Source organism: Simochromis diagramma, unplaced genomic scaffold (genome assembly GCF_900408965.1).
Source record: "Simochromis diagramma unplaced genomic scaffold, fSimDia1.1 OVJJ01000413.1, whole genome shotgun sequence".
Lineage (NCBI taxonomy): Eukaryota > Metazoa > Chordata > Actinopteri > Cichliformes > Cichlidae > Simochromis > Simochromis diagramma.
This window is the reverse complement of record NW_024386948.1, coordinates 1,990,642-2,003,674: the sequence shown is the minus strand read 5'-3', so window position 1 is coordinate 2,003,674 and position 13,033 is coordinate 1,990,642. Positions and strand designations below refer to the sequence as shown.

The window sequence follows — 13,033 nt, the reverse complement described above, 5'->3', positions numbered from 1 at the left end:
AACTTTACGGTGGTGCTGATTGACTTGATAAAAGACCAATATTTGGTGTTCCTTTACCGATACGATATCATCAGGCAAAATATTGTGATACTACGCTGTATTGATTTTCTGCGCTGCCTATAAAATCCTGTAAACAACCATTAACTTGCACTTCCACAGCCAGTTACTGATGCAAACCCCATGTTTGTACACTGTAGTAACCAGCTACCTACTAAAGCATCATCTCAAAGTCCTTAAGCATTTGCTGCCACTTTTTATATCCATGTTTGAGCAGAACCAAACGTCACTCGCTTTTTCACCATTTTTACATTAGCTTGTGTTTTTATCATCCCTGCCTGCCTTTACCAGCCGCAACACTCAGGTGTTACATTAATATAGATATGGATGTGTTTGAGGAGTTTTCAGAGTAACAGCACTTCTCCCACCGCTGCAGTCAGCACAAGCATCAACCTGACAAGAGGAATTATTCATGACTTCTACTTAAAGTGACAAGAACATGTAAATCTAATTAAGTGGACTGCAGATTTATCAATGTGGAAAACTGGTAGTTGCATTATTGCTTTATTCGTCAAACTAACTGCATCATCTCTTATAATGCTCACAGTCTCTGCTGTATTCCCATAGATGGCTACAGTGAAGTGCATCGGCCTCGGTCGGCAAGACTTTACATTAATCTTTCAAGTGATAATCTCCCAGCAGACCTGTTCCCTCCCAGACAGGTTAACTAAATATTTCCAGAGTTGCTTTTCTCCCCCTCTAACAGAATAAACAGCAACATTTTTAACCCACAGCCATGACTACATGCACTTCTGTTTCTTTTCAGTGTGTTTAATGAAGTCGTGCACTGCTTGAAATCACAGCGGTAGATGTTGGTACATTTTCTGAGCGCAGCTTTAAAGGCTGGCTGCACAGTCTAAAACATTTAGGCACCAGGTCAGACAGAAACTTGCCCTTTCTGATGCTATTTTGGGGTTTCAAAACATTCATCACGGAAAGGCTTAAATGCATCGCTGACCTTGTCATAACGGGGAACGCTCAAGAACGGTGCAGATTGACAGCCAGTTTGCATCTAGGTCAGCCAACATTTGGCTTGCTGCTTTTTGGATATCTACATATAAATTAAAAAAATTAATTAACTGTGCCTCACCATATGTTCTGGGAGTGTCACTGCAGCTGGATGTCTTTCAGTATTTCTAATCAAACCTCCTTCGAGTTCTGAGCTTGTTTGCATTTGTCCAATCCGACAAACGGTTATTTGAGGGAAACTGCTATTAAACATTTTTCAGCTCCAAAAGAAAAAGTAAATAATGTTGACATCTTTAGTCTTTTAATAGTAGCCCGGGGACAGATTTATAGACATGCAGAAAATGTGCAGGCCTAGTTATACAAGTTCCTAAGCAGCCCTCATTTCCTGGTACAAATTCATGGTTTGAGGGAGAGTGTCTGGAAATTAGTCATTCAGATTTTTAGGTCCAGATTTTACTACACACCCTCAATCACAACATATTTATAGAGTCACAAAGATCTCGTAGTTCAGTCCACTATCTTTTTTATTAAATACAACATATTTTGTGACAGGTAGGAGATACACAACATGCACATCATTCACTTGGCGCCCTCGTCAAACTTCGGCTCTGCAAAAAAAGAGACAAGATGGAAAAAAATGTGAATCATTTCCTCCTGCACTGCAATATTAGTGATTATTCTGACATCTAAAACAAAAATAAAGGTATAGAAATATACAAAAAGTGGCTACTATTAGCTTCATCAAAAACACATTGAAGTTAAAAAATAAAATCTTTCTGACCCAATTTCAAGCAAGTCATCTGGCTGTGTTTGATGACAACATCTACGCTATTTATAGACCCAAGACTCAAATCACAGACTGCCTCCTCTGTAGCAAAGGCATAAATATTTATGAAGGGAACAACTGTGGCATAATAAGCACATGCCATTGTCACTGTAGTCCTGCGCCTTCTCGATAATCAGTAACAAAAGGCACAGTTTTGACCATAAAATAACACGTTTTAGGCATTTGCTTAAATAACACAAAACAAGAACGACCGCATTACGTCAGTAACCCAAAGATTCATTTAAACTGGAAAGAAACAAATCAAAACATTTTTACAGGCTTAGTGCCTCCAGTGCTGTAGTGGTAAGCGAAAGGTCGCTGGTTCAACTCCAGAGACACAAATCCCCTTTGAAATGAAGTGCTGTGGGACCTACCCACTGTGCCGACCCCTTGTGGCAAGGAAACCTTTAGTGATAATTTTTTTTTTACCTAAACTGTAACTACAGTATTAAAGACTATTCAGCAAACTGCACTTGCTGAGCCCATGAGCCCAAACACACCTGTGAATTTGAATTCAGGGAACTTGTTGAGGTCTCCTCCTCCATATAGTCTCTGCAGTTTGATTACTTCTTCACCCAGATTCTTCTGATAAGCTGGACCTGCATCCACAATGCCACCAGCAGTCCTGGGAGAGCAAAGGCATCAAAAAAATGTTCAACATTCTGAGCACGATTGCAGCAAGAGGAGGAGATGTTGTTTGAACAGATGTTAGTGAAGTGCATGCCAGAGCGCACCCAAAGGACATTTCTGTTTGGTAAACTTTATTCAAACTTGTCTGTCAGTGGCTGGAGGTATCACCAACTCACTTGGCCTTGCTGTTGTAGTCACGGATCTTGTCCAGGAACAGTTTCTGGACGGGGTCGAGCTCCTTGGCCCGCTGGAAGAGGACAGCAGAGATGCCGATGTTCCTGCGCAGGGTCAGGCTCACGGCAGAGCGCAGCACGGAGGACAGCTGGAATAACCGGTGCAGAGCCATCTGAAGGAGCCAAAGCGTCGAGTTTGGGTGACATTTAAACTGATTTTGGACGAAATGTGCTGGTACAAAGTACTCTGAGGGCTTGAAATTACACCCCTCAATAAGTGATAAACGCATTTTTTTTCTGCGTGTTTAAGTCTTTAATTCCCCTTTCACATGGACATGTTTGCCATCTTTTACTAATTCCCTATCAATCAGTACCACTAGCTGCCTTTAGCATTAGCTAGTTCACGTCAAAGGCAGAGCATAGCTAACTAGCACACTCAGTTTGCTACTAACCCAAACACCCAGTCTATAGAAACAGAGTTACTATAACTACAAGATGTTAGATCGGCTTTACTGAGTTGCTGCTTGCTGGTCAACACTTGACGTTTCCTTCATTCAAATGACAAAACAGCGGCTTATGCTAACATGCTAAGCTAGCTTTAGCTGACACTAGGGAACGTTCGGACATTTTTATACGGTTTGATGTACCGCGGTGTGTTACACCACCGCTCTCACCAAACGCACCACCGTGCACGTATCTGTGTACGCAGAGCGTCGTGACAGAAGAGGTGAAGTTAAATGTTTGATAGCTTTTCTTTTTAAGACACCGTACTCACCTTGGATTTGACACCCAGAGCAACAGAGCCAAATGTGAAGGACCGCGGTGAATTGTGGGAGTTCGTTGTTGACAGGAGGCGTTCGCGAACGTCAAGCATTAACTCTATATGCGCAGGACTGCGCACGCTCAGTTTGATCTCAAATTACAGTCGAAAGAGGTCAACGAAGTTTGACTTAAAATGACTAACAGAAGCATTTTTTCTAGCTAAATTAAAGTGACCTGGTTGTAAATGACTCTTTCTATTGAAAATCTCTATTATGGCCTTCTAATTGGCCGTGGAAAGATGTTCATTTTATCACATTAATGCATTTCTCTTGTTAGTTTACTTCTCGCCGAATTCCACCTTCACTGTAACTTAGCTATTGTGTTTATGGAGGAAAAGTCTTGAGCCACCCCTATCTGTCTTCAAATCTTGCTGTAAAAACTGGAAATAGTTATAATCAGTTTTATTCTTCATCACAGTCTGAGCTCTCTCTGGCATCTTTCTTCTCATGTCTTTAAGTAGGCTTCAGGGATAGTTCTCCAGGCTTCATGGAAGACATTCAAAGCTTTTTTTGGATATTCCTGCACTTTGTTCTGTTCGTGGTCAAGATGATCCCACACTGCTTCAATAATGTTGAGCTCTGACCATGACTGATAGTGTTCATTGTGCGTCTTGTCTTTTTAGGTCTGTTTTTATTGCATTGGCATTGTGTTTGGGATCACTGTCATGCATGTCATGTAAAATGAAGCCGCTGTCAGTCATACACTTTTCACATGGTAACATAATGGATGAAAATCTGTTCCGTCAGTATTGACAAGCTCTCCAATGCACTAGTTGAATTCAGCACCAAACCATGACAAAGCCTCCATGGTGGTTGGACACACTGACCTCCACTGTACACACGGACAACAATTTGAACAAAAAATACACATTTTGGATTAGTCACCCCATCAGACTTGTTGCCACTGTCCAGTTCTTTACTAATTTAGCATACCTAAGCATTTTCTTAAGAATAGCTTCCTGGCAGCCACCGTCCCAGTGAAAAAAATTCTGATAAAGCTTCAGTGAACATTAGGTGGACCAAATGAAGGGCCAAATGCATCTCTCAGATATTTATTCCAATTTTGGATATGGCTCACCTGCTGTAGATAATTTACTGAGGCCTACTGCTTCTTCTTTTGTCTTCCACTTGTCCAGTTTACTCAGATTTTTTTAAGGATACATTGCACACCATGCTGACATAGCCAACATTTCTGGTTAATTACTCTTTGGGAATCACATTGTTGGTCAAAAAATATAATTTTATGCCTGTTAGGCTGTTATCATGGATTTAACTAAAGAAATGGGAACAGGTGATTTGCTTTTGTAAGAGGCTGCTGGCAAAGTGCCTCAAGATCCAATTTAAAATAGTTTTTTTGCAAAGTTGTCTTTTATGTGTCAACACAAAATTGGTTCATACCTTGAGTTAAATGCCTTCTTTATGCTTGAATGTTTCATAGAAGGTCATCAAAACAACAACAAAACAAAAGAAAGGTTGACTCATTGGAAGCAAAACAAAGAAACGAGGGGTGGCTCAAGACTTTGTAGTCTAGTTGGCAAAAGTATTAAGGTAAAAAGGGTGGGGGTAAACAGTCAAAATTGTTAGCCATCTTGACGTGTTTAAGCTAACTGAAATTATGAACTAGAAGCGGAAAATGATAGTGTGGTTTTAATTTAAATGCTTTGCTCAAAGTACGCAGTAACATTTGAAATAGCTCAACAAAAGCATGAAAGTGAAAAATAAGTGAAGCGTTGAATGTGTTCACTAAACAAAGGGGGAAAAAAAATGGTGAAAGTGGTCAGTAAACAGTGAATTACTTTTAAATGGAGGAGTTAAAATTAGAACGTCTGCCTCCTTGGAAGCAAAATATAAAGAAATGATGGATGACTCAAGACTTTGGCCCAGTACGGTCTATCACTCACTGTGACATCTTGGCTTGTCACATGGCCAACTTGGCAATTTTATTTTAAAAACTTGTTTTCCCTGACTTTTTAGTGTTTAGTTTTGACTCAGCTCATTTACAGAGTTACATTTGCCAGAAAGTCACAAAGTAGCCAAAATAAAACTCATAGATATGCAGTTTAATTGTTGCCTTCTCACAGTGAGGATCAGGTCCTGTTCAAACACCGCCTGTGTTCCAGTTAACCTTTAACAAGATGACCTGGGTTCAGCTGCGTCTGGAAGTTAAGAGCCACGCCGGAGCAACACTCTGAATCCCTGTCAGCTCCACTCTGCTGTTTTCTGTCTGAGAATGACCTTTGGCCTCCTTACCCAAGATAAGGAAAAATGTCCTTGTAGTGGGGCCACTCTTTTGATATTTAAAAACAGACAAATGTGAATTATTAGAATTAAACTGGATGCTTATGCCTGTTTTTGAGCATTAATAGTAGAAACATCACAGAGACACAGCACTTATATGTACATTCAAAACTTTATTATGGAATACAGTGTAGAAAGCATTTTCCCAGTCAATGCAAATGGCCTGCACAATATTACACAGTGGAAAACAAAACCAATAAGATAACCCACAGGGAAAAAAAAAAAAAAAAAAAAAAAAGTAAAAGAAAGATAATCCTGCTTCCTCTTCTACTCTACTGCCCTCTGTTGGGCTTCTAATGAGCACCCTCCGAAAAGCACACACACTCATCCCTCTGCAGCCCCCATATCTACATGTTCTACTCGCCATTTCCTCACGGATCTCAGCGAGAGGCCACAGTGCGTCTCCTTCCACACAGTGTTAACACGGTGACCACGCGTCAAGCATGAGCTGACCTGATAATGCTGAACAGGGGCTTCTTGCCTACCTCTGACCAACATTGGATCGCTGCTTTGCCCCCCCCCACCCCAAGCCCCCGGATTTGCCGTCAGCTCTTGATGGTAAATCCCATCATCATCATCATCATCATCATCATCATCAACGCTGCCTTTCAGGAGTCAAGTGTGAGATGATGGCAGAGAGGTGAGCAGCATGCCTGAAGGAAAGGGAAGTCGAAAGAGGAGGGAGGTGCCGGGGTGGGGGGGTGAAAATCCATTATATATACACACAGACTGCCTGCCTGCCTGGCTGGCTGGCTATCCAACCGGAACTGCAAGTCATTTCCTCTCTACCTCCACCACCTCCTCTTCTCAGAACTCCACCTGTTCTATCCGCAGAAGAAAAAACAAAACCAAACAAAAGAGACGGCGTCGGCTTACAACTGGATGAACCACCAGACTAAAAACGAAAACACGTACACGCCGAGATGATCTTAACCTCCATAACAGACTCCTCACGTGTTTCCCCGCCTTCACCCCCACCCCCCGCCTTCCCCAAACAACATACACTCTGACATACGATGCCCTTATTAAAAAAACCTAGCATGAAATGATCAAGAAACCAAGAGGAGTGATTTCCGAAGCATTTAACACAATATACTTCAGTGAACGAGAATAATATACAGAGATGAAGCCGGCTCCCTCTCCTGCAGCTTCTGGAAAGTAGCAGGATTAAAAAAAAAATATATATATATGTATGAGGATCACACTTAAACGGCAAAAGAAGGAGGAGGAAAAAAAACAAACAAAAAAAACAAAAACATATCTTTTAAATGTGTTTTTTTCTTTACATGATATCAAAGCAGAGCCCGTTCATCTAGATTTATATATATTTTTCATCATTGTTTTTAAAGTCACGTGATCACGAGAACATACTAAATGTACAATCTTGCTAGAATGACAATCTATAAGTGAGAAATGATCTCGAGAGAGAGCAGCTGTAAGATCTCCGTGTGGTGGTGTTTTGTTTTTTCCCCCCTTTTTATTTTCTTGAAACTTCCAAATCCTGTTGTCATTGTTGTCATGCACTACATAGGAACAGCTAAGACTTCAGCATTACTTCTGTAACATTACACGCAATTTAAAAAAAGGACTTTACATCTTTTTTTTTTCTCCGTTTTCGGTCTTTTTTGAAAAACAAAACTGGAAAACGATAAAGAGAGAAAAAAAGCAACTTTAAAATAAAAACAGCTCATTCAGAATACATGATTACTACCGTCGTCATAATCATCAACATATTCACCATCATCATCAGAATCAGCATCTTCAGATATCCTTAAGAGCCTTGTGTGACTTAACACAGCCCAGCTGTTGTATGAATGCACAAAACAAAAAAAACAAAAAAATTAAGGGAGAGGATGAAGGGAGGGAGGAAGGGAAGGATCCAAGGAGTAGGGAGGGAGAGGAGGCTCATTTATACTCCAGTGTAGACTGTAGAGAGTGTGCAGTAGTGGTGCAGTAGGCGAGGAAAACACTGGGCCTCGTAAAAATCATGGTGCTGCTATATTTCCAAAATCATATAATCATTACAAATACGCAAAAACAAAAACGATTCAGAGGAAACTGCTCGATTCTGATGATTCTGCATGCAACAATTTTTAAAATTAATTATTTTAATAACAAAGGCCGAGGCCAGCATGCGTCTAAACACCCTACTGATCAGCGGTCGGATCTGCTTACAAAGTCCACACCTAAAAGCGACCCGAGCCTAAAAATAAACATAATAAACCCAACTACACACTGGCCCTGAATCAGTGTTGAGAGAGAGCGAACGTGTGCTCGTCTTCCCCAAGAGAACGGGTTTGTTTCCATGCACCGGGCAGGGGCTTTGCTTGTTTTAAGGTTTTTCCTTTCCCCTCCATACATCAGCAGGCCCTGACGGAGCAACGTATAAAAACTCCTTCCTTTAATTAAAAAGGCATCTTGCTCCAGTAAAGTGAACAAACTTGGTGCAGAGTGGCTTGGCCGCAGTGTAAGAAAAAAAAGAGAGAGAGAAGAGAAAGAAAAAAAAAAAAAAAAGACCCATGCTACAGTCGCTCCTTGTGCTCGTAACTGACTATTTCAGTCACTTAAAGATCCGTCTTTTGGTTGAAGGGAGGGCTGGGGAAGGGAAGAGGAGGGACGGTAAGGGGAGGGGAGGTGACGATGTGTGGGATGAGAATGGTTTGTGTGCATTTGTTGTTGTTTTTTTGTGTGTGTTTACGTATGTGTACATGTGATATCCTCCTCAGTTCTGCATCTGCTCGAAGAACTTGTAGGTTGGGTTCTCGTAACCGTTCTGCTGCATCTTTGACAGGTGGCGCTCCTCGGGGGTGACGGCAGCATCCACCTGGAGGAGAGCCAAGGGGTGGGGGAGACAGAAGGGGAGGGAGGTTACAAGCAGAATAGGTCCTGTGGCGTAATGTAAACACAATTTACATTTTAAGACCTTTTTACTGCTTCTGGGAAAACATTAAGAGTAACCAGGCTGCGCTGGCTATCGTATTTTTTTTAATTAAACATCTAATGAAAGTTCTGAAATGATAAACACAGATAATTAAAAAAAGAAAAGCAGGAAATTAATCGGTAACAGGCTTTAATCCAATTATATTTACCAAGCAGATATAATTAAAACTATTTTTTTTGCACAGCTTAGCATTCGTGCAGCACATTTTAAAGCCTTTATCAGCGACACAAATATCTGGATACTTTGTTTCTACGTGGTGCTGCACAAATGGCTTAAAAGCGCCAGTGCATGCACAGCATCCTCCTCACACGCCACACCGACGAACGCGCGGGTCAGCCGTTTCTCACCTCGATGACTCCGTGGTGGATGGAGGTGTACTGTTTCTTTCTCAGCATCACCAGGGTGATGACGATCACGGTTGCTATGACGACGCCTCCGACCATCAGGCCGATGATGGCGCCCTTGTTGGAGCCCACATCCTCTGCGAAGAAGACCTGTGGGTGCCGAGCGGTCAGGTGATCAGTCAGTGGCACAACACACAACAGATTGTGTGAATTTAAGCGATATTCTCGAGGTCAGCACTCGCTTCGTTTCCTCACATCTTTTGCTGTGCTTGCTGGGTTTAATTACATCTCCTACCTCTTCTTGTCATTTTTGTCATTACGGAGTCAAATTTAGCTTGAGAATAGCTGCTCGGGAACAAAGACAATACACACACGCACACAAAAAAAAGTGAAGACGACTTGATGTGGGCAGCTTTTTTTTGGATGGAAATATTTTCTTACCTGCGGATGTCGAGTGATTTACAGAAAGAATAGCACAGCATTAAAAAAAGCATCAATGCAATGACGCAGCACCAACAGAGCACACTTAAAAACACACACACATGAAAACTGTAACTCCTGTCAGAGAATTTGGAGATTTATGGATACATGCAATTCTTTGAATGGTCACTTGAGGCTGACTCCAAGAGTAAGTATATCACTGTAAACTACGGTGTTAAAATGATTAGTAGCGACAGAGCCAATCTATTATAGGACCAATGCTGATGCCTGGTGATTAAAAAAAAATCTGATATACTGGTCGATATTTCTTTGCTTTAAGCCACAAAAAACATGATGTGTTGTGTGTAGTTATTTATGGTTCCTTACTGAGATAGCACGTCAGTCCATTTTAAATGTAATCTTATTCTACTGTCACAGCTGGTCATGGATTACTCATATGTGGTCTCCTTAGATTAGCTGGTTGTTGTTGTTTTTGGCATTTCACACGCATCATCACAGCGATCAAGAAGGGACAACTGGATTTTCCGTAATGCTAAGTCACCCATTATTAGAGGTGTGTCCACTTTGACAAGTAGCTGTAGCATAACTGCTTGCGAGTCACTGAACTGAACCTTCTGACCACATTCGTGGTGTTGGTGCCTTTTGGATTTATCACATAAATAATTTCTGTACAGTCACCTGAACTAACAGTCCCCTCATAGTTCTCCAGCACAAACTGCCATATATCTGTGCCTGTGTGATGGACCTGTGCAGTTTAAGGATGCAGATTTCTAACCAAACCTCTTATTAAAAACAGCGGGTAATTTTGCACCCTGGTCGCTCCAAAACAGGAATTCCCATCGTGTTACTTGTGCCGTCTTTTATAAGTCGTCTTTGGTTTAAGGTCATTAACTTCCAATTTGAGATTTTTAACACTCACATTACTTTGGTTGTTTATAAGCAAAGCAAGCAAATGGATAGAAAAGTAATAATGGGTTGAAAGCAGAGCACAGCACTGATGCACAATGACTCAGCTCCAACACAAAACTATTAAAAAAAATAAATAAATAACCAAACGAAATGAGAGCTTCAGCACATCTGTCACAGAATAACGGGTGCTCGGTGGGACTCATTTTTCACATTTTACAATGATAAATAGAACCTTTACTGAATGGGAAAGAAAAAAAGAAAATAAAAACACCTCCTGATATCTTCAGCAGGGATAACGGGACAGAAACCTCCTCAACCGGCACAAAATTTTGCTACTGTGAATATCAAATTAAGGAGACGAGTTAAAGAGGCAGCCTGACACACTGACTGCTCACTGTGAATGCCAGAAACGTGATATGTAATAAAATGTAGGGATTAAGGGATTTGAAGCCTTTAGGTGAGAGGAATAAGGTACGTGGATTTGGATTTGACTGAGGATGGATTGAGGGGTTTTTTTTGTTCTGGGATTACAACACTGGATGAGATTAATGAGTGCGTGCAGAACTTAGCGATATTAACAGCATCAAACTTCCCCGATCAGAGGGCACAGGATTCATTTATTTATTTTTCAGAGAGGAGCACATCGAGTGTGACGCACGAATTATCACGGATGTCTCCATGGGCACCTGTCTCCATGGTGACAACCTTGGGAAGTTTACCAGGAGGACAAAGTGGAGCATGTGTGTATGTGCGTGGAGGAGAAGGGGGCAGAGTGCAAAACCCGCATGTGTGAGTAATATGCATCTTTATGTGTGTGCGCATGCCTGCGTCTATTTCTGTGGGCTTATTAAGCAGCCTGAATATTCAGATCAGCGAATTCCAAATGAGTCTGCATATCTGCACGGCTCCGCCTTTGCTCACCAGTTTCTGGTGGCGAACTTCGTACTCTGTGCTCTGTCTGTCCTCAGTCTCCATCCGCATCTCAGGAATAGCTTCCATCTTCATTCCAGTCACTGTCGAGGGAAGAAAAAGTACAATCTATTATAGATGGTGACATTAAGCCACTCTCTCGTTCTCCTGCTGAAATAAAAAGCTCTGACTGAAGCACACTGGATAGCGGAGAGCCGACTGCACCAGCAGTACGAATAGAAAAGAGCACGGCATACGCAGGATGCATAGACCGCGTGCAGCTGCACCATCAATCTCTTAACAGCCACACCTGCGCCTCAATGGAGGTCAAGTGGAGCCGGCTGTGTGCAAATATTGACTCTGAGGAGGAGAGACTGACGGAAACATGCTGTGGTGCCTTTACTTCTACAGTGTACTTCAAAACAATCTCAGAATCTTGTATAACCTGAGCAAATATTTTCTGCTAGCCTCAAAACCACTTCAGCTCAGCACTCGCATGCACCAAATCACATGACCTAAAGCACTTTATGATTTATACCCGAGCTGGAAATGGCTTACAGGCCCGAGGCAATCATTATGTACTGAATAACATTAATATCAAACTACAGATGCTCACATCCCTTTCTAACACACACTGTAAATTAGTCACACCTAAAAATATTCACTAATGTTATCAAACGTTACCATTTTAGTTACAACACATCATTTAGAGCCGGGGCGTCAGCAGCTGTCTGCTGTGCAGCTAAATTCCTTCACACTGACAGAAAGAAGAATTTTGCTGGTCCGGCTCACTGAAGATCAAAGTGGGCTGCATGTGGTTCACGATGTAAAATGAGTTTGGCATCGCTGATTCAGAAAGTTAAAAAAGCATCAAAGTAGTTGAAATGATGAGCTACAAAGAGCCTGCATGAGTTATTATAAATTGGTAACATTACTAGTCCTCCATGGTCTTTAAAGACCATACTGCACATTTGTAATTGAATCAGCTGTTTATACCTTATGCTATCTTTACACTAGAAGGGACAGAGGATAGCTGGATTTTTCCTAACACACTGTTGACACGTTGCTGTCGGCTTCCACCTAAAATGACTCTTGATCTGTCATCTGAACACATCACTACTGGTCATTGTTAAACAAAAGCACCAACCTGGTCGTGTTGGAATGCCTCCGTCGAGATTGGGGCGGGAGTCTACTGGCTCAACTAAAAGGGGAAGGCAGAGAGAGATTTCACTTTTCAGTCGTTGTCCAACCTAAAAAAAGGAGCTAGAATATCATTGTGATGCATTTTGGAGGCTAATTTGTTAGCTACTAGAGCTACCACTCGTTATGACAATGCGGTGCTTCAGAAAGTACCCTGGTTGTCAGTATTGGGCTGGTTGAAGCTCTCAGGGTGAATGAAGCCGACTCCAGCCAGTCCCAGAGTGTCTTCCTGCGGCAACAGGTCGGTCTGGCCATCTCCCAGCTCCTGGTCGGGCATCAGGGCGTCATTTCCATAGCTCACCCTCACGTCTGTCTGCAGGTTAGCCAGCTGCTGAGCCATCTCTGCCTGCTCCCTCTGCAGGAGCTCTGTGTGAACACAACCAGGAGGGAGGCAGGAAGACAGGAAGGAAGATGACTGCCCTGTAATTAGTGAAACACTATCCACTAGATGTGCTTCCCAAACATCAGGTACTGGTAATGTTATATACACACCAGTATGATGGGATGAGCCATTC

General features: G+C 41.9%; 2 protein-coding genes across 2 annotated transcripts; both read right to left on the bottom strand.

The window, feature by feature from the left end:
• Positions 1 to 1,532: 1,532 nt before the first annotated feature.
• Positions 1,533 to 3,561, bottom strand: atp5pf (ATP synthase peripheral stalk subunit F6). The gene is made up of 4 exons (XM_040038338.1): positions 3,431 to 3,561; positions 2,659 to 2,828; positions 2,353 to 2,477; positions 1,533 to 1,634 (listed from the first exon to the last, which is right to left on the bottom strand). Exons 1-4 carry the CDS (start codon positions 3,527 to 3,529, stop codon positions 1,606 to 1,608), a joined length of 423 nt encoding a protein of 140 aa, XP_039894272.1. The 5' UTR covers positions 3,530 to 3,561; the 3' UTR covers positions 1,533 to 1,605.
• Positions 3,562 to 5,867: 2,306 nt separating this feature from the next.
• LOC120737533 (amyloid-beta A4 protein-like) lies at positions 5,868 to 13,031 on the bottom strand. Its single transcript, XM_040038307.1, has 6 exons — positions 13,011 to 13,031; positions 12,672 to 12,933; positions 12,466 to 12,519; positions 11,331 to 11,422; positions 9,063 to 9,209; positions 5,868 to 8,598 (listed from the first exon to the last, which is right to left on the bottom strand). The coding sequence occupies exons 1-6, from the start codon at positions 13,029 to 13,031 to the stop codon at positions 8,497 to 8,499; spliced, it is 678 nt and encodes a 225-aa protein (XP_039894241.1). The 3' UTR covers positions 5,868 to 8,496.
• Positions 13,032 to 13,033: the final 2 nt, after the last annotated feature.

Coding starts and splice junctions, on each gene's coding strand:
- atp5pf (XM_040038338.1), bottom strand. CDS start 3,529: ATGCTTGACGTTCGCGAACGCCTCCTGTCAACAACGAACTCCCACAAT. Junction 2,478..2,658: donor GACTACAACAGCAAGGCCAA/GTGAGTTGGTGA, acceptor TTGCTCTCCCAG/GACTGCTGGTGGCATTGTGG. Junction 1,635..2,352: donor CCCTGAATTCAAATTCACAG/GTGTGTTTGGGC, acceptor CTTTTTTTGCAG/AGCCGAAGTTTGACGAGGGC.
- LOC120737533 (XM_040038307.1), bottom strand. CDS start 13,031: ATGGCTCATCCCATCATACTG. Junction 11,423..12,465: donor AGGCATTCCAACACGACCAG/GTTGGTGCTTTT, acceptor TTCCCTCGACAG/TGACTGGAATGAAGATGGAA. Junction 8,599..9,062: donor TCCACCACGGAGTCATCGAG/GTGAGAAACGGC, acceptor GCTCTCCTCCAG/GTGGATGCTGCCGTCACCCC.